Here is a 20251-nt window from a genome sequence, read left to right as displayed (position 1 = left end):
GAGGACACGCCTCCCGTTTTGTGCTCTTAAACTTTTAAACTCTCAAACTTTTAAACTCTCTCTCGTTGCTACGGCGACTCAGAACCCTTCTCTCTCAGGACTCCTGCTACAGCTACACTTTCTTCAACTTCTGAAATGACTGTTGCATTACACCGTTTGAAGGACCGTTTTTGCTGAAGCTCCTATATTGACTTTTTCAAATGTATTTATCTATTTGGACCGAGATGAAGAGCTCTCGTCTCTTTTGAAGACTTTGAAGAATCTTTTAACGTTCAGTTTTGGGCAAATACAAATAAGAAAACTGTTTATTTCGTCATTATTAGATATTCTTAACGAGTAGATGACCGGTAAGTGGCAGAATTGTGTAGAGATTATTGTAATTAAAGATCAGATTTGTAGCATTTTATTGTTGTCAGACTGCCGACCGACGAGGCCGCTGTAGTTTAATGGTGCTCTTGATTTTTAAAGAAAACTCTTATTTATTTAGAAGTTGTGGATGAAAACCGTATTTTTGTCCAAGTTTTCATTGCATTAAAGAACAGTATTTATTTATTTTCTAAGCGTAATTTCTCTCCTTTGCTGTTTTTGCTTTATTGCCTCAGTGTAAACACTTCAAAGTCTTTATTTAAGAAAAGAAACAGATTTGTGATCAACTGTGACGCGTTCATAAATGGCGCCCCGCTTTAGGCCCCGCTTTAGGCCCCGCTCTAGCCCCTGCTTTACCCCCGCAAAACCCCCGTTAGCCTCAGATTAGCCCCCAATTTAGCGTCAGTTTAGCCCCGGTTTAGCCTCGGTTTATCCCCTGCTTTGGCCCCGATTTAGCCCTGCTTTAGCCCCAGTGTAGAGCCGGTTTTGACCCGGTTTAGACCCGGTTTAGACCCTGTAGAGGCTGTTTAATGAAGGAAATATTCATAACTTTACAATGCCAATCAAAGCAAAAAATGTACCACAGTTTTTTTATTTTCTATCATGACTCAATAAATGTGCTGACTTTTTTGTTGTGTGAAATGTTTCTGTAACAAATGTGCTTAATTTATTTGACAAATGCAGTTTTTGTCCTTGATTCCTCGTGTGCTGTACTCTTCATAGAAACGTGACTGTTCTTCATGTTAAAACCACATAAATACAAACCGTTAAAAACAATGTTCTTTTCTCAAACCCGTCGTGGCCAACTTTGCACTGAAAGTCCAGGATTACTATGTACAGTCATTTATTTATTTATTGTATTGTTTTATTTAGAAATTCTTAAGTCGACTCAGAAATTTGTCTATTAAATACTATTTGAAACCTTTTTTTGTCACCTTTGCTTTGATAATTAGCTAACATTAACTACAGATTCTTTATTATGGTGTATTTATTCATATTAGAGTTTATCACAATAACATGAGAGCTTTTTTATGTTCAAAAATCATGCCTCAACTTTATGAATCAAACTTTCAGAATGAAAATAAATTGTAATGTAGCTTGAACGTTATAATAATATTGCACCCTGAATAATCACGATTATCGATGAACCAAATAATCCTGTTTATTTTCCTTTTTGTCCATTTTTCTTCAGATTTATTAGAATTATTCTGTTCATTTTTTAGTTTTGTTTTTTTGTGTTTCTTTGTGTGTGTGAATATGAGGTGGAGGGTGGTCTATATTTTTGTTTTGTTTTTGTGACTGTATTATGTTCATTTTTGTCATATTTAATTGTCGTTAATCATTTTTTTAAATAAAAAAAAATAAAAATAATGGTGACGTTCCGACCAATAATACGGCAGTGGAGTCTTGTTTGGTGCGTGCAAAACGGCGCCCTCAAGTGTTGAAATAAAGCTTTATCTGCGTTTTATTCTGTGTTAAAAACCGGTACAGTACAAACCATCATTTTTACCAGTAATATTCTTACTCTGGGATTATGAAGCGAACCCTTTTTATTTTCACCCGGGAACAATAAAAACAGTCATCATTTCCCACATTTTCCCATGAACGTCCTCATCGACCTTCGCCCTCGGTCTTTGCTCACATAAAACTGTGTGAAACGGAACGCGACACGGTCAAGACGGACACAAAGACTTGGTAAGTAGCACTTTTTTGTGTTTAAATCCACCAAATTCTTTCTTATTCGCTGTTTATAGCTTCATGAAGGTGTTGAAACATGAACCTGCAACTGAAAGAAATGGTAAAGACGGATAAAGGTCATTTCAGGCGAGGCACGACGGGCAAAACCATTAAAATACAAACTGAACATCGTTTAACCTGCACTTTAAGGTTTTGTTTATGTTTTATTAGTTAATTTAATCCTCTGTCGACACAAAATCAAGCAAGAAATTCAAACTTTACTCCATTTTTCAGATGTAAATGTTCCAAATAAGTGATTTTACTGGTTTGTTTGCGCATAAAATATGAAAATGCCTCGTAATGACAAACTTGTAATGCGTGTGTTCTTCATTTATGGTTTTATTTTCTAATTAATGTCATATTAAGTAATTAGATATGTTTTATTGCACTGGCAGCTCGATAAGGAAACTCCTGAACAAGTGTCAAATCTCTAAATGTAAGAGTTCTTTCTCCTGCAGTGTCTCGCCTTTACACAGCATAAATTTAAAAAGCTAAACTAATTTTTAAAGTTTTTTTATATTTAAATGTGGAATGGTGCTTCTGAGCCTGTAATTGCTGGTTTTATTGTTTTATTTCTGGGGTGTGATTTATAGTGTTGGGCAAAGTACTACAGTTATAAAGTGAACGGATTATATTATATCCAGGATGGAGTGCTGCTCTCACAGTTTGAAGTATCACTGAGTATCTTGAACTGCTGTGATGTTGTACTACTGTTGAGCCAGGCTATAATATTGTTTTCTTTTCCAAAACTGACCAAAAAGACCTTGCATAATGTACTAGCTCCCGATGAAAATGGAGGATTCTGGGCCTCGCTGTGAGTCTCTCAAGAGCGACTGGTCAATGGACTTTCCTAGAGAATTCCGGGATAAATGTTCAGAAATGTGAGTACCTTTTTATCTTGTTTTAATGGTTTTTTGTAAGTTTCAAGACATCGCAAAACACAGACACAAACAGATGTCACGAAAATGAGGATGCAATAGTATAACACAATAGTTTAACACCAGCCGACGGACAACGAGCCTAAACCAGACCCTCGGGATTCACTTCAGAATGGACTCGATTCAGGCCGGAACCAGTAAAAGACCCCACTCTAATACTCTGGAGACCACGAACATTCTGCGTCGAACATTTCACATTCATTGTCCAACAAAAGCACTGAGACTTGGCTCTTTCACAGCGTGAAATTCAGGACCGCGGCACCACACAACACTCTGCATACTCTTCCTTTACACTTGAAGTAAAAGGAACAAAATGATAGTACTGTACATGTACGTCAGCTCAGGGGTCTTGTTAATCCATCCAGTTAATTTATTGGTTGTTTAATTTATCGGTTTAAAAGCCCATAGAAATTTCCTTATTCCATTCCAAGAGGCTAGTGGTGACCAGTTTTTCACAAAAGATCCCTCAGACCCTTTTAGGACCCTAGAATCTAGACCCTAGAGTCCCTAACCCTCTGATAGCATTAAGGACATGAAAAGTGAGTTCCTTAAACCTGTGAAAATGTTTCCTGTATGGCATTACTAACTTGTACCATTGAGGGGGAAAAGACCGAGAGCAGAAGACAAAGGTCCAGCATTTTACAGCATTTACACAAATAATCCTGCTATAACCGTATTCTGAATATCTTTACATGTGCTCAGAGAAAGGATGCTCGTGTCCCTGTTCACTTGTGGGCTGAGAGTATCCTGGACATTTAGTGAGGGGACACCAGAGGGACAAGATGCATTCAAATAAGAACATGAGACTGTAGAGCGCAGTCACGATTTCAGTGAAAGGCGTTTTGAACCATGGAAAACTACGTCTGAGTCCCAGAGTTTTAGTTCAGTTCGAGAGCAACACAGACGCTCACAGAAATGAATTTGATGTTCAGTTTGCTCTATTGTACAGTAGATGACGGAACTTTATTGTGATGATACAATAATACAACTAAAAAGCCCAGGCAGGAGTTTGAATCCTTTTGGGAAATGAGCTGCTCCTGTGTCTATACTTCGCACATGTTCAGTACAGCAGCAGTGTGAGACGTCAGGAAACTGCGTTTATGTAGCAGTGTTCTGGAGAATGTTCCGGTTCCGATACTTGTTTGAGCAAGTGTCGATACAAAAAATAAAATCACAAAAACTGGACAAAACGTGACCTTTCATGAACAGTTTTAAAATGATCAGAACTAGTACAAGACCACAATGTTTAATAAAGAAAGAACTATTATTTTGTTTTTAAATTATTATTGTGGTGTCAAAATTGGTATTGAGAATCGAGTATAATTCTTAATATTGGAATCAAGTTCTCTCCTTGAACCGACACCTTAACGTGGTGGAGGGGTTTGAGTGCCCGAATGATCCCGGGAGCTATGTTGTTGGGGGCTTCCCTGGTAGGGTCTCCTAAGGTAAACAGGTCCTAGGTGACGGGTCAGACAAAGATCTGTTCAGAAGCCCATTATGATGACATCGGCGTCACCGGGGCCCCATCCTGGAGCCAGGCCTGGGATGGGTGCTCGATGGCGAGCGCCTGGTGGCCGGGTCTTACCCCACGGGGCCCGGCCGGGCACAGCCCGAAAGAGCGACGTGGGGCCGCCCTCCCGTGAGCCCACCACCAGCAGGAGGATCCATAAGGGGCCGGTGCAGAGAGATCTGGGCGGCAGTCGACCGCAGGGGCCTCGGCGACCAGATCTCCAGACACAGAGACTAACTCTGGGGACATGGAATGTCACCTCGCTGGGGGGGAAAGAGCCTGAGCTTGTGCGGGAGGTTGAGCGATACCGACTAGATATAGTCGGCCTCACCTCCACGCACAGTTTGGGCTCTGGAACCCATCTCCTCGAGAGGGGCTGGACGCTCCACTTCTCTGGTTTTGCCCGCGGGGAGAAGCGGCGGGCTGGTGTGGGCTTGGCCGCCACGTGTTGGAGTTTACCCCAGTGAACGAGAGGGTCGCGTCCCTCCGCCTTAGGGTGGGGGACAGGTCTCTCACTGTTGTGGCGGCCTACGGGCCGAACAGCAGTGCAGAGTACCCGGCCTTCTTGGAGTCCTTGGGAGGGGTACTGGACAGTGCACCGACCGGGGACTCCGTTGTTCTACTGGGGGACTTCAACGCCCACGTGGGCAATGACAGTGATACCTGGGGAGGGCTGATCGGGAAGAACGGCTTCCCCGATCTGAACCCGAGCGGTGTTCAGTTATTAGACTTCTGTGCTAGCCACGGATTGTCCATAACGAACACCATGTTCAAGCACAAGGGTGTCCATCAGTGCACATGGCATCAGGACACCCTAGGCCGGAGGTCAATGATCGACTTTGTTGTCGTGTCTTGGACACTCGGGTGAAGAGAGGGGCAGAGTTGTCAACCGATCACCACCTGGTGGTGAGTTGGATCCGCTGGCGGAGGAGGAAGCCGGACAGACTTGGCAGACCCAAGCGCATTGTGAGGGTCTGTTGGGAACGTCTAGTGGAGCCCTGTCAGTAGGGTATTCAACTCGCACCTCCGGGAGAGCTTCTCCCATGTCCCGGGGGAGGTTGGGGACATTGAGTCCGAATGGACCATGTTCTCCGCCTCCATTGTTGATGCGGCTGCTCGGAGCTGTGGTCGCAAGGTCTCCGGTGCCTGTCATGGCGGCAACCCCCGAACCCGGTGGTGGACACCGGAAGTAAGGGATGCCGTCAGACTGAAGAAGGAGGCCTATCAGGCCACTCTGGCTTGTAGGTCTCCGGAGGTCATCGACGGGTATCGGCAGGCCAAGCGAGCCGCAGCTCGTGCTGTCGCAGAGGCAAAAACCCGGGCCTGGGAGGAGTTCGGGGAGGCCATGGAGGAGAACTATCGGTCGGCACCAAAGAAATTCTGGCAAACCGTTCGGCGCCTCAGGAGGGGGAAGCAGTGTCTCACCAACACCGGTTACGGTGCGGGTGGAGGCCTGCTGACCTCGACTGGGGATGTCGTCGGACGGTGGAAGGAATACTTTGAGGATCTCCTTAATCCCTCAGTGACGTCTTCCGAAGAGGAAGTAGAGACCGGGGACTCGGGGGCTGGATCATCCATCACCCAAGCCGAAGTCACTGAGGTTGTTCGCAAACTCCTCGGTGGCAGGGCTCCGGGGGTGGATGAGATCCGCCCTGAGTACCTAAAGTATCTGGATGCTGTAGGACTGTCTTGGTTGACACGTCTCTGCAACATCGCGTGGCGTTCGGGGACCGTGCCTCTGGACTGGCAGACCGGTGTGGTGGTCCCTCTGTTCAAGAAGGGGGACTGGAGGGTGTGTTCCAACTACAGAGGGATCACACTCCTCAGCCTCCCGGGTAAGGTCTATTCCAAGGTACTGGAGAGGAGAATCCGACCGATAGTCGAACCTCGGATTCAGGAGGAGCAGAGTGGTTTTCGTCCCGGTCGTGGAACACTGGACCAGCTCTATACCCTCCATCGGGTGCTCGAGGGTTCATGGGAGTTTGCCCAACCAGTCCACATGTGCTTTGTGGATCTGGAGAAGGCTTTTGACCGTGTCCCTCGGGGTGTCCTTTGGGGGGTGCTCCGGGAGTACGGGGTCCGGGGCCCTTTGCTCAGGGCTGTCCGGTCCCTGTATGACCGGAGCAGGAGCTGTGTTCGCATCGCCGGCAGTAAGTCAGACCTGTTCCCAGTGCATGTTGGACTCCACCAGGGCTGCCCTTTGTCACTGGTTCTTTTCATAATTTTTATGGACAGAATTTCTAGGCGCAGTCAGGGGTCGGAGGGTCTCCGGTTTGGGGACCACAGGATTCCATCTCTGCTGTTTGCAGACGATGTTGTCCTGATGGCTCCATCAAACCCGGACCTGCAACATGCACTGGGACGGTTTGCAGCCGAGTGTGAAGTAGCTGGGATGAGAATCAGCACCTCCAAATCCGAGGCCATGGTTCTCGACCGGAAAAAGGTGGCTTGCCCTCTCCGGGTGGGTGGGGAGTCCTTGCCCCAAGTGGAGGAGTTCAAGTGTCTCGGGGTCTTGTTCACGAGTGAGGGAAGGATGGAGCGTGAGATCGACAGGCGGATCGGTGCAGCGGCTGCAGTGATGCAGTCGCTGCATCGGACCGTTGTGGTAAAGAGGGAGCTGAGTCGAAAGGCAAAGCTCTCAATTTACCGGTCGGTCTACCCTCACCTATGGTCATGAGCTTTGGGTAATGACCGAAAGAACAAGATCGCGGATAAAAGCGGTCGAAATGAGTTTCCTCCGCTGGGTGGCTGGGCGCTCCCTTAGAGATAAGGTGAGGAGCTCGGCCACACGGGGGGAGGTCGGAGTAGAGCCGCTGCTCCTCCACGTCAAGAGGAGCCAGCTGAGGTGGCTCGGGCATCTGTTCCGGATGCCTCCTGGGCGCCTCCCTCGGGAGGTGTTTCAGGCATGTCCCACCGGGAAGAGGCCCCGGGGAAGACCCAGGACACGCTGGAGAGACTGTCTCTCGGCTGGCCTGGGAACGCCTCGGGATCCCCCCGGAGGAGTTGGAGGAAGTGTCTCAGGAGAAGGAAGTCTGGGAGTCCCTGCTCAGACTGCTGCCCCCGCGACCCGGCCCCGGATAAAGCAGAAGAAGATGGATGGATGGATGGAATCAAGTTTGAAATGTTAGTATTTGTGACACTAGTTTGTCATCACCATCACCAACCGTCATAACTGGGATTCTGAAATTGTGATACTGTGTTTACATGGACACACAAAACTAGGAGACTTAAAGAACCTGATCATAACCGGTTATTCATGCGCACGTAAACACACTCATTGTCTTTCACCAGCGAGCCAGACTTTCCAGATCAACAGTGGTCACAGACTCAGCTGGACGCCATATTTAAGGTCTGTTCTCTTTCCTTTCTTGGGTCACAAGTTTCAGTTCGATTTGATGTCTCTTCATGTTGTTTTACTGTGTTTCAGCCACTAGAGGCACACATTGTGACCTTTGTCAGACACGAGCTGAAGCGGCTCCACAAGATTCTCTGCTTAGATTACCCAGAGTTTTTGGAAGGTGAGGAAGAGGAGACAGAGCAGAGTATCAGAAAGGCTTTTCTAAACATAACCGTGGACTTTCTGAAAAGGATGAAGCAGAAGCCACTGGCTGAGCATCTGCACAACAGTAAGTCCAGAGTCAGACTCTGCAGCTGCTTCTGTCTTCTCTCATTATGTGTTTGTTTCAGAATGTCTTCAAGAAACTTGTCAGAGCAAACTTAAGTGTCACCTGAAGCAAAGGTTCAGCCATGTGTCTGAAGGCATCAATATGGATGGAAACCGCACCCTCTTGAACCAGATCTACACAGAGCTCTACATCACCGAGGGAGGGGCAGCAGGGTTCAACGAGAAACACGAGGTCAATTACATTGAGGCTGCCTCCAGGAAAACATCCACATCTGAAACTATCATCAAATGTGAAGACATCTTTAAAGGCCCCACCCACAGACGGGGCAAAGCAGAGCAGACAGAAACCCAGTCACACGTCAAGATAAAAAAGAAACCATTATCAATAAAAGGCCTGTTGAAAAAGAGCCCGTCTGCACTGGAAAAACAGGGACTGAACAAAGATCAGCAACAAATCAAAGCAGGTCTGATTAAGGGACGGGGGCCAATCAGAACAGTGCTGATGAAGGGTGTAGCTGGCATTGGGAAAACTGTGCTGACTCAGAAGTTTAGTCTGGACTGGGCTGAAGGCAGCGCCAACCAGGACATCCAACTGCTGTTCCCTTTCACGTTCAGAGAGCTCAATGTGCTCAGAAACACACCGTTCAGCCTGGTGGAGCTGATGCAACACTTCTTCAGTGAAGCCAAAGGTCTCTGCAGCTTCCAACAGTTCAAGGTGCTCTTCATCCTTGACGGTCTGGACGAGTGCAGACTTCCTCTGGACTTCAATGGAACCCGGGTCCTGAGCGACCCCACAGAGTCCACCTCAGTGGACGTGTTGCTGGTGAACCTCATCAGGGGGCGCCTACTTCCTTCTGCCCTACTCTGGATAACCACACGCCCCGCAGCGGCCAATCAGATCCCTGCTGAGTACATCTCCATGGTGACAGAGGTCAGAGGGTTCGACGACCCACAGAAGGAGGAGTATTTCAGGAAGAGATTTAAAGATGAAAAGGAGGCCATCATTTCGCACATAAAAAAATCACAAAGTCTTTATACTATGTGCCACGTCCCAGTCTTCTGCTGGATCCTCTCCAGAGTCCTGCGGTATGTGTTGAAAACTACTGAAGGAGGATGGCTGCCCCAAACCCTCACACAGATGTACGTCCATTTCCTGGTCGTCCAGGCCAAAGTCAAGAGTCGTAAGTACGACGGCCGCTCTGAGACAGACCCTCCCTGGACTCCAAAGAACAGGGAGATGGTGCGGTCTTTGGGGAAACTTGCCTTTGAGCAACTACAGAAAGGAAAACTGATCTTCTACGAGTTTGACCTGAGCGACAGTGGTATAAACCTCACAGAGGCCTCAGTGTACTCTGGAGTGTTCAATCAGGTCTTTAAAGAAGAGTCAGGCCTGTATCAGGACAAGGTCTACTGCTTCCTCCATCTGAGTGTGCAGGAGTTTCTGGCTGCTCTTTACGTCCATCAGACCTTCTTTAGCTCTGGGGTGAACCTTCTGTCCACATCACTCTCTTCTTTGAGTCCTGGGTCTGAGTCTGAGGCAGCCTTCTACCACTCTGCTGTGGACCAGGCCTTGGAGAGTCCAAATGGACACCTGAACATGTTTCTGCGCTTCCTCCTGGGACTGTCTTTGAATACCAATCAGCACTTGCTTACAGGTCTCCTAACAACCACAGAAAATAGTTCACAGGTAAATCAGAAAACAATTGAATACATAAAGAAAAGGATTGATGACGATATGTCCACTGATGGAAGCATAGACCTTTTCCACTGCCTGAATGAACTGAATGACCACACACTGGTGGAACAGATAGAGCAGACCATATCAAAGGGGAGATTATCTAACTTAAGTCCTGCCCAGTGGTCTGCTCTGGTCTTCTTCTTGCTCTCCTCAGACTCGGCGATGGAGGTGTTTGATCTGAAGAAATACTCTGCTTCAACAAATGCTTTCTTGAAGCTGCTTCCAGTCATCAAAGCAAGCAACAAAGCAATGTGAGTGCCTATTTAATGGAAATCTACATATTTGTGTAATTCTGCACGCATCTGAGGCCCTTCAGCCTAGGTCTGGGCGCCTAGGCTTTTCCTTTGGCCTCCTATATGAGACATGATGATCATCCCACGGAGACATCAGTTAGTAAGGCCATCCCTGCCAATGTCCAGTATCCATCGACAGGCAATGCAAACAAACCTGCTCTGCAGACCCCTCACCCCTATTCAGTAATGATTCCTGTGGCTCAAATGTCACCCAACAAAATATTTTGCATTGACTGTAGTTAGGGCTGGGCAATGTGGTAATTGAATTGGGAATTATTTCATGTGACAATATGCTATTTTGGTAATTCACACATGTTTTCTTAAATGCAGCTTTATGCTCAAATCAAGACACTTTTCCCTAGCCACTTCCTCCTCCTTTTGGTCCATATCTGAATGCATATCTTATGAGTGAATTATAGACACATTTCCCTCTCATTCCAGCCTGAGTAGCTGTTTTCTGTCCTCGAGCTGCTGTGACCATCTCTCTTCAGCGATCTGCTCAGAGTCCTCCAATCTGAGACACTTGGATCTCAGTGACAACGACATCCAGGACTCAGGAGTGGAGCAGCTGTGTTCTGGGCTAAAGAGCGCCCCCTGCAGACTGGAAGACCTCATGTAAGCGCAAGCCACAAAGGACGGAAGCATGAAATGGATATACTGTAGCTGCATCTAATATCTAAGAAATAATGTTATTGGAAAATAGAATAATAGATATGCGTTTACATTAAGGTTGTATGATTAAAAATCTCTTGGTATTTCAGTTTGCGTAGCTGTTCCCTGTCCTCGAGCTGCAGTGGTCCTCTGACTTCAGTGCTCTGCTCAGAGTCCTCCAGTCTGACACATCTGGATATCAGTGCAAATGATCTTAAGGACTCTGGAGTGGAGCAGCTGTCTTGTGGACTAAAGAGCACACACTGCAGGTTAAAGACGCTCAGGTGAGAACAAGACAAGGATGGGGCTGTATTCATACAGGAAATCACTTTTCTATTATGAAGCCATTTTGGATCAATATTGTAATTTGCAAAGAACAATTTAAATAAGAACACACGCCGTACATCCACATTTTGTTACAGCCTTATTTCAAAATTTGCCTCAAAATTCTAAAAACAATACTGCATAATGACAACATGAAAGACGGTTGTGTTAATTCTTTGCAAATTTGTCAATAACAAAAACAAAAATAGCACATGTACATACATTTTCACAGCTTTTGTCATGACACACAAATTTGAGTTCAGGTACATCGTTTTTCCACTGATCATCCTGGAGATGTTTCAACATCTTGATTGGAGTCCAACAGTGGTAAATTCAGTTGATTGAACATGATTTGTAAAAGCTCACACCCGTCTATAGAAGGTCCTACAGTTAACGGTTAAGTCCAAGAAATTGTCTGAGACGGTAGTGTGTCAAGACACAGATCTGGGGACAGTGGCCTCCATCATCCGTAAATGGAAAAAGTTTGAAACCACCAAGTCTCTTCCGGCCAAACAGAGAAATCGGGGGTGAAGGGCCTTGGTCAGGGAGGTGACCAGGAACCCGATGGTCACTCTGAAAGATCTCCAGTGTCTCACTGTGGAGAGAAGAGAATCTTCCAGAAGAACAACCATGGCCTGTGTGACTGAAACCACTCCTCTGTAAAAGTCACATGACAGCTGCCAGGAGTTTGTAAAAAGGCTCCTGAAGGGAAAAAAAATCTTGGGTGATGAAACGAAGATTGAACACTTTGGCTTGAATAGGAAGCGTCATGTCTGTAAGAAACCAGGCGGCGCTTTTCCCCTGGCCAGTACCATCCCTACAGTGAAGCGTGGTGGTGGCAGCATCATCCTGTGGGATGTTCTTCAGCTGCAGGAAATGGGACACTAGTCAGGATCAACAGAAAGAGGAATGCAGCAGTTGCAGAGAGATCCATGAAGAAAAACCTGCTCCAGAGGCTCTGGACCTCAGACCGGGGCCAAGGTTCATCTTCCAACAAGACAACAACCCTAAGCAGCCAGGAGAACAAAGGAGTGGCTCCAGGACAACTCTGTGAATGTGGCTCAGAACCCAGACTTAAACATCACAGGAGAGACCTGAAAATGGCTGTGAACCGATGCTCACCATCCAACCTTTTGCAATTAAGAATGGAACTGCCCAAGCTTGTAGAATTATACTCCAAAAGACTTGAGGCTGTAATTAGTGAGTTGAGCAAAGGCTGTGAATACTTAAATACATGTGCAAGGAGGGTTTTGTAGTTTTTCCTGGCCGAGAAGGAGGGTCTAAGGACAGGGGACTCTGGGACATCTCCCCTTGTCCCTGTGTTGTTTATTCCGTTTATTCCGCCCTCAGAGGCAACTTCTGTTTTGATTTTGAGCGTTACAAAGATTAATTGAATTGAATTTAAAACCTTTAAAAATAAGGCCGTGGCTGCAGAGCTGCGGCGCCGTCACATAGCCCAGAAGTTTCAGGAGCTGCGGCACGGCCATATAACCTCATGGCTTACCCTAACCCTGACCCTGACCCTGACCCTAACCCCAAGATCTAACCCTAACCCGGTGCGGTCAAATAGCCCAGCAGTTTCAGGAGCCGCGGCACAAAATAAAATGGCATTTCCGCGGCTCTGTAGATACTCATAATAATAACTTGTTGTGATTATGGGGTTTGTAGAACTTTGTGGCAAATAATGAATTAAATGTATTTTGGAATTGGTCTGTAACATAAGTTAAGCACTGTGGATACTCTCCAGATGTACATTCTGAAGGTCTGTGATCTTTGTGCCTCTTACCAGCTTGAGTGCTTGTAAACTGTCCCAGAGCTGTTGTGCGTCCTTGGCCTCAGTCCTAAAGTCCTCTTGTCTGACACACCTGGACCTCAGTTACAACAACTTGAAGGACCCTGGAGTGGAGCTGCTGTGTTTAGGACTGAAGAGCGCCCCCTGCAGACTGGAGACCCTTGGGTGAGAACATTGTATTTAGAAACTTCTGATCAATGGGCTTTCATGGTCCAGTGTCGGTGTTTGATTTTCAACAAAAAGGGGAGTGTGACAAACTGAAAAACAGTTGGCTAATGCTAGCATGTAACTGTCCCATTCAAAATGTTATTTGAATGGGACTTGTTTAATTTCCCTTCTGTGATAATCAGTTTATATAAATGGAATCCTTTAGTTGAAGGGAGTGTCTGCAGAGGGAGTGTCTTGCATAGTTTTTTTGTGCCGCGGCTCCTGAAACTGCTGCGCTATTTGACTGTGCCGTTTTAGACCGCGCCGGGTTAGGGTTAAGGTTAGGGTCAGGGTTAAGGTTAGGGTTAGGGTTAGGGTTAGCCATGAGGCTATATGGCAGTGCCGCGGTTCCTAAAACTGCTGGGCCATTTGACCGCGCAGCGGCTCTGCAGCCACGGCCTTAGTTGAAAGCAGTCCAATCAGCTTGTCTTACTAGATCCATTGCATAATGGATTGGATGATAAATGCCCCAAGTTATGTTGATTGATCACTTGACAGGGATCAAATGTATTGTGACTTACATAGATAAACTGTCTTATTTTGATTGTTAAAATTAAAGAATACAAAAAAACATGCTGTTGTCATGGAGAGCAATAGGCTATGGTTTGCAAAGGTAAACAGATGTATAGTCGCTGTGTATACAATATTTACCCCCCACCCACATTAAGATTTGTTTGGTAATGTCTCTACAGGTTGAGATTCTGTAACCTGCTCCAGGGCAGCTGTGACGCCCTCTCCACTGTCCTCAGCTCCTCTGGTCTGATGCACCTGGATCTCAGTGACAACTCCCTGAAGGACTCTGGAGTGGAGGTGCTGTGTTCAGGACTGAAGAGCGCCCCCTGCAGACTCCAGACCCTCAGGTGAGACTAACTCCTGCCTCAGACTGGGCAGAATTCTGGTCAGTTACAGTTTTACGGTTCAACGTTTCTACATCTCCCATAGAGTTAAAAGAAGCTTGATCTGAGATTATGACATCATCAAAGTCTCAAACGTGAACGCAGCCTATCATCCCTCTGGGTTAATGCTCAAACAAGGAACAAGAATGCAGCAAATATATAAATATACTATGTAATAATATATGTAGTATAACAGAACTTAATCATCATGGTCAATAAAGAGATGCATCACTAAAATCATGAAACAACCTGATTAGCTGGGTTACTACTGGTAAACTTATTTATCACACAATATAGACATAAACAATGTCCATGGCAAACAGGTCCTGGGGTTGGTTCTTGAAAGCAAACACCAGGTGCCCATGGAGCTCAGCCAAGCTCAGCCCACTAGAGGAAACCGCAAGGGTCGTGTCCCAAGAGGACTGGGTCGTGGTTAAAGGCAGAATCAGAATTATTTGATTCATCCCCAAGGAGGAATTCTTGCCCTAATGACCTAGTCTGCAAACATTCCCTCTAGTTCTAGCAACAAACAATGTCACCTTGCTGGAGGGCAGAGGAGGAAGCCGGGCAGACTCTGCAGATCCAATCTCATCGTGAGGGTCTGTTGGGAATGTTGTCAGACGATGTAAGGGAGATGTGGTGTCGAAAGGTGACGTTTCCGTGAGATGGCGTGAGATAGGAAGCAAAACTCACTGAGGCTGCTGTATACTTCAAAAAGGTAGTTTAATACATAAAACAAACATTGCCTGGGTTCTCCGTGATCGAAAGGACCACGTTTCTAACTTTCGCAGCCTATTTATACCATTCCACACAAAGAGACATAACTTACTGAGTTTGACAGGGACCTAGCTCATACATGGAAACAGGCCGGGCCTATGAGACGACAGGATGTAAAGAAATATCCATATTTGGGTAGAACCATAGGGGAAGTTTCTCTTCTTGGTAAAGACAGTAGCGGCCCCTTGTAGCCATGGGATAAGACATTTGTTATGCACAAACACATTCCTAAAAGCCAGACTATTACAAGGCCAGACCTTACATGGGCATAGTTTTAATACACTTCAGATTCCTCCCTTTCTGAGTTATTAAGCTCAGATCAATTAATGAAACACGACCAGCGATAGCGAGAGCAAAAACCTACTCGTTGGTGTTCACTTTTGTTAGTGGGAAAAATGTTCTGGCCGCACCAACCGTCAGTTTGTTCTGACCCGCTGGCTACCACCCTTCCTGGCTGTCCTTGGTCATGTTTTCTGACAACCTAAACAGCCTCACTCCTTTGATAAGATAAGATAAGATAAGATATTCCTTTATTGTTCCACATGGGGAAATTTCATTGGTGCAACGCAGGTAGATACAGAGGTAGATACAGAAGAACAGATCATTATAGGAAGTCTGAAAAACACTTTCAGTAGAAGATCTCCTATAAATAAATAAAAACTCCCATAGACAAATAAATAAATAAATACATAAATACCATTGCATGTGATCACGACAGTAATTGCACATGAATATGTGTCACGACAGCACATAGATTGCACATGAATTTCACATGAATTCCAACAGCAATTGCACATACGACAGAATTGCACATCAGTATTAGGTTAGGTCAGTATTGCCCATTGGATGGGCTCGCTCGGAGCTAGCTCACGTCACAACAACACAACGAAAAACGCTCAAATCCAGCCGAAAAAAGTCAAAAACAGTTGAATTAAAAAACTAACGATAATGTTAACTTTAAATTTAAGAGCAAATTTGTCTTTGAGCTTAAGTTATTCTCCAATTGAATCAATCCTTAATCGCTACTGTGTGAGGATATTCGTGTCGCCGCACAACCTAAACATCAGCACTGGATTATCAACAACACATCAACACATCAACACATCAACACAGGAGTATAATTTATTTCATCAACCCTTTACTTATTTAACCAAATCTTTTAATTAACCCTTTTATCATTCTATTATAACTCTTTTCACCGCTCCTCTCAGCGATGATTATGTTGTCTTCAAAGGTGTTGGTATGTTGTGATGTTTGGCTCCAGCGTTCTCCTCTGATATTCTCAATGTCCACTCCAGTTATTGTCAATGTCCACTCCAGTTATTGTCAATGTCCATTGTCCTTTTAACAGCATTTCAGCAGCATCCTGGGAACAAAAATAACTGAACAGTATCTTGTATCTTGCAATCTTTTCATGTAAAAACATCCTCTAAAAAGTAATTTTATTTTTTATGTGAACAGAATATAGATATTTATATAAGTGTGATAATATAATGGTTAACCAAATTTAATAAGTAAAACAATCCATGGAATGTATACAACAAAAACAATAGAAAATAAATGTAAAAATGTACTGTAATGTACTGTAATGTACTGTAATGTACTCCTCCCTTAAACCACAACACTCCTTCTATGTGAGTGATAGGCTAACCATCATTCATGATCATGTGCATGCATCCCCTTTAAGGAACCATCACCATGAATGATAACTCCTGTTGAGTTAATCTAATTTACTATTAACTAATTCTAAACCCCATTTCCATTTTAGCTGTTGATGTAATAGTCAATGTTCTTGCTGTTATAACAGACAACTTCATCTTTGCTGTTGTCCTAGTTAATGTTGATGTCAACGTTGACTCTCACTCACAGTCATCTTGTACTTAATCATTAATGTAATCATTAATGCAAATATTTTTAAACAGCACCAATCTATAATTTTGTCTTCACTTATCATTTTCTGATGCACTATTTCTTCTAATCTAAAAATTTCTCCCATTCTTATAGAGAATACACCTTCTTGGATCCTTCGTATTAATTTGATAATCTCTCCCCGATTATTTCCTCTTCAGTATTTTCCCTTAATTCAAAATTTCCCCTTTTTAGTCACTACTAAATTTAGCTTCCCATTTGGTCTTGGTTCCAGTTATCAAATCAACTTCTTCAGTGGAATTTGCTTGAACCCTTAGTATAGAGATTTATTTCTGTTCCAATGTCACCGCTGTCTTCCCCACAGTCACTTCAATTTTAGTAACCTTCTCTCTCTTGTTTTTCCTTTTCAGACTGATTTGTCTGCAACGTCTGTCGATACGGTCTAAAACGCGGTCAAATAGCGCAGCAGTTTAATTTTTTTGCCGGCACAAAATAACATGGCAGTTTCGGCTGCGCGCCGCGGCTCTGTAGACACTCCCTTAGACTAAAACTCCTTGTATACACAAATAATACAAATAAAATGTGGAGCTAAGGCTAGGTTAACATTAGCTTACAAAATACGATATATCATACAAGTGCTCAAAAGCAGAAAACCTCTTCAACAAAGGGGAGCACATGTTAGCATTAGGAATGCTAACATTAACATGCAAGTTAGCATAAGCTAAATTAACAGACATCAAAATATAAATCAGAATACACAAACAATATTATAGGACCTCATGTTAGCATTAGCTTGTTAGCATAGCATGGCATGCTAACACTAACATGAGTCACCAACATTGATAATGAATGTAGCTCAAACTCACTCACCAGTTAAGATAAAATAAGATATTCCTTAAGATATCTACCTGCGTTGCATCAATGGAATTTCCCCATGTGGGACAATAAAGGATTATCTTATCTTTTCTTATCTTATATTCCTCCTGTGTTACAACGCAGTAGATAGATATTCCTTTATTGTCCCACATGGGGAAATTCCATTGATGCAACACAGGTAGATACAGAGGTAGATACAGAAGAAAAGAACAGATAACTTATAGGAAGTTAAAAAAAAACACTCTTAATAGAAGAACTCTTATGAACAAAAACAAAAGCTCTTATTAACAAAACTCCTGTAAACAGGTCCTCTCATATCTTAAATGGAGGGAAGAAAATAAAAATACAAATAAAGATAAAATAATAATAATAAAAATACCTGGCATAAGACAAATTATACTAATAATAATGGTAAAGTAAACAATCTTATTAACATGGTAAACACTCGTATTTACAGTCAGTTATATCCACATGAATATGACAGTATTGTACATGGTTAAATCAGTATTGCACATGTTCGGGACTAGCAGTGTTTGTTATAAAGTCTGACAGCAGCAAAAGGAAAGACCTGCAAAACCTTTCCTTCACACAGCGAGGGTGGATCAGTCTGTCACTGAAGCTGCTCTCCAGAGCGGACAGAGTGTCCTGCAGGGGGCGAGACTCATGGTCCATCATAGGTGTGAGTTTAGCCAGGTGGTTCCGCTGACACCAATCCACAAAATCTTGCTCCAGTCCTCTGTACTCCACATCATCGTCGTCCATAATGAGTCCGATGATGAGTCAGAATATGGCAGATTGGTCAGAGAACTTCTGCAGCCGTCTCCAGCTTGTCCCTCAGGAGCTGATGGTGTTGAAGGCGCTGGAGAGATCAAAGAACAGGATCCTCACAGAGCTGCCAGGCTTTTCCAGGTGAGAGAGAGAGCGGTGCAGCAGGGAGATGACGGCGTCCTCCACTCCGATGCCAGGACGATATGCAAACTGCAGCGGGTCCATGGCTGAGCTCACGGTGGAGCGGAAGTGGTCCAGGACCAGCCGCTCCAGTGTCTTCATCAGGTGGGACGTGAGAGCCACTGGCCTGAAGCTGTTGAGGTCGATTTCAGGAGGACACATGACACGGTCTGGTCTATAGATGTCTCCTGGTTTCTCTCCTACACAACTGAGATGAGAGAAGGCAGGGCAACCTAAGTACCCAGAAAACCTGTGATTGGTACTTAGGGCTGTGACCTGTCATGTGGCATGGAATTGAGTGGAAAACCTGGACTGGGAAACGGCTTGTAAGAATCATGATTTTTACCCTGGGTTACATATGATCATGAGCGAGTGGAAAAGTTTGTAGATCCAAGCAATCGAAAAGTGTCCTCTGCAGGGCGTCTCGGCGCTCGCTTAGAGATATGGAGCTCGGAATAGAGCCGCTGCTCCTCCATAGCTGTGGATGAAACTACCCACAAGGTTCCCAAACCTGTGCATATGCTACTGAGAGTTCATAATACTGGCACTTTCATCAAAATGACCTGGCCTGGTTATAGCTCCTGTGATATGAGATTCAGTGATAACTGTTGTCAGGCATGTGTCTTTAGGTTGTCTGGATGTCTGGTGTCAGAGAAGGGTGGGGCAACCCTGGCTTCAGCTCTGAACTCTGCCCACACCCCTCTGAAAGAGTTAGACCTGAACTACAACCATATAGGACCCTCTACAAAGCTCCTGACCCGTCTACGATTAGACGCCCGCTTCCAGCTGGACAAACTCTGGTGAGGACCACATGAGTCTGGGCACTTTCAGGCTCATTCTATTATTTTCGATTCAGTAACAAGAATGAATGTACCCTCATGAACTGTTATATTTGGTGCATAATTGAGAGGGAAGTAAATCCTTCAACTGACTATACTTCATTGTTCTTCAGGTTGAATCCGTCTGGTGCGCAGTATCTAACTCCTGGTATGAGAAAGTGTGAGTCTCATTTCCACATTCAGTGAACCAGTCAAAAGGAAGTGATGTCATCACTAAACTCACCTGTTTCCTCCCGCAGACTGGTGCAAACTCAGTCTGGATGTGAACACGGCTCACAGAGCGTTACAGGTGTCAGAGGACCAGAGAACAGTGACACATGTGGACGAGGAGCAGCCTTATCCGGATCACCCGGACCGCTTTGACTTCAGGCCCCAGGTCCTCTCCACAGCTCTGATTTGGCGATGCTACTGGGAGGTGAAGTGGGAGGGCTGTGGACCTGACCAGCCTGGGTGGGTGGATATTACTGTCTGTTATAAAAGCCTGAAACGGAAAGGAGGCGGTAAAGAATGTCTGTTTGGACTAAACGATGAGTCCTGGACTCTAACTGTGTTTAAGGGACAGTACTCTTTCCGTCACCGTGGGAGGGAGTTCCGTATCCCCTGTGTTTCCTCACATGTGGCTGTTTACCTGGACCCCAGGGCTGGGTTTCTGGCCTTCTATGAGGTCTATCCTGATGGTTCCCAGGGCATTCTGCACAGTGTGAACACCAGCTTCACAGAGACTCTTGTGGCTGGGTTTGGATCCTACCGGAGTTCAATAAGTCTCATGTGAGGCCATTTCCTCAGAACAGATCTCGGGATACTAAACATGCTTTTTCATTCACATTTCATAATGTATAATCTCTCAAGAAAATGTAACTGTCAA

General features: G+C 44.9%; 2 protein-coding genes across 3 annotated transcripts; both read left to right on the top strand.

The window, feature by feature from the left end:
- The first annotated feature begins 8003 nt into the window (after positions 1–8003).
- Positions 8004–19368, top strand: LOC140360011 (NACHT, LRR and PYD domains-containing protein 12-like). Of its 2 annotated transcripts, XM_072445307.1 has the most exons (7): positions 8004–8177; positions 8239–10165; positions 10649–10822; positions 10969–11142; positions 12972–13139; positions 13874–14041; positions 19177–19368. In XM_072445307.1, the coding sequence occupies exons 1-7, from the start codon at positions 8141–8143 to the stop codon at positions 19349–19351; spliced, it is 2823 nt and encodes a 940-aa protein (XP_072301408.1). In that variant the 5' UTR covers positions 8004–8140; the 3' UTR covers positions 19352–19368. The 2 variants fall into 2 exon arrangements, with proteins under 2 accessions (XP_072301408.1, XP_072301409.1); XM_072445308.1 differs by lacking the exon at positions 13874–14041.
- Positions 19369–19373: 5 nt separating this feature from the next.
- Positions 19374–20251, top strand: LOC140360023 (stonustoxin subunit alpha-like). The gene is made up of 2 exons (XM_072445322.1): positions 19374–19546; positions 19626–20251. The coding sequence occupies exons 1-2, from the start codon at positions 19426–19428 to the stop codon at positions 20156–20158; spliced, it is 654 nt and encodes a 217-aa protein (XP_072301423.1). The 5' UTR covers positions 19374–19425; the 3' UTR covers positions 20159–20251.

The sequence above is a fragment of the Eucyclogobius newberryi genome, unplaced genomic scaffold (genome assembly GCF_026437365.1).
Source record: "Eucyclogobius newberryi isolate DKJ021-1_F unplaced genomic scaffold, fEucNew1.0.hap1 SCAF_14, whole genome shotgun sequence".
In the NCBI taxonomy this organism is placed as follows: Eukaryota; Metazoa; Chordata; class Actinopteri; order Gobiiformes; family Gobiidae; genus Eucyclogobius; species Eucyclogobius newberryi.
The sequence above is the reverse complement of the archived record's forward strand: the minus strand, read 5'-3'. Positions and strand labels throughout refer to the sequence as shown.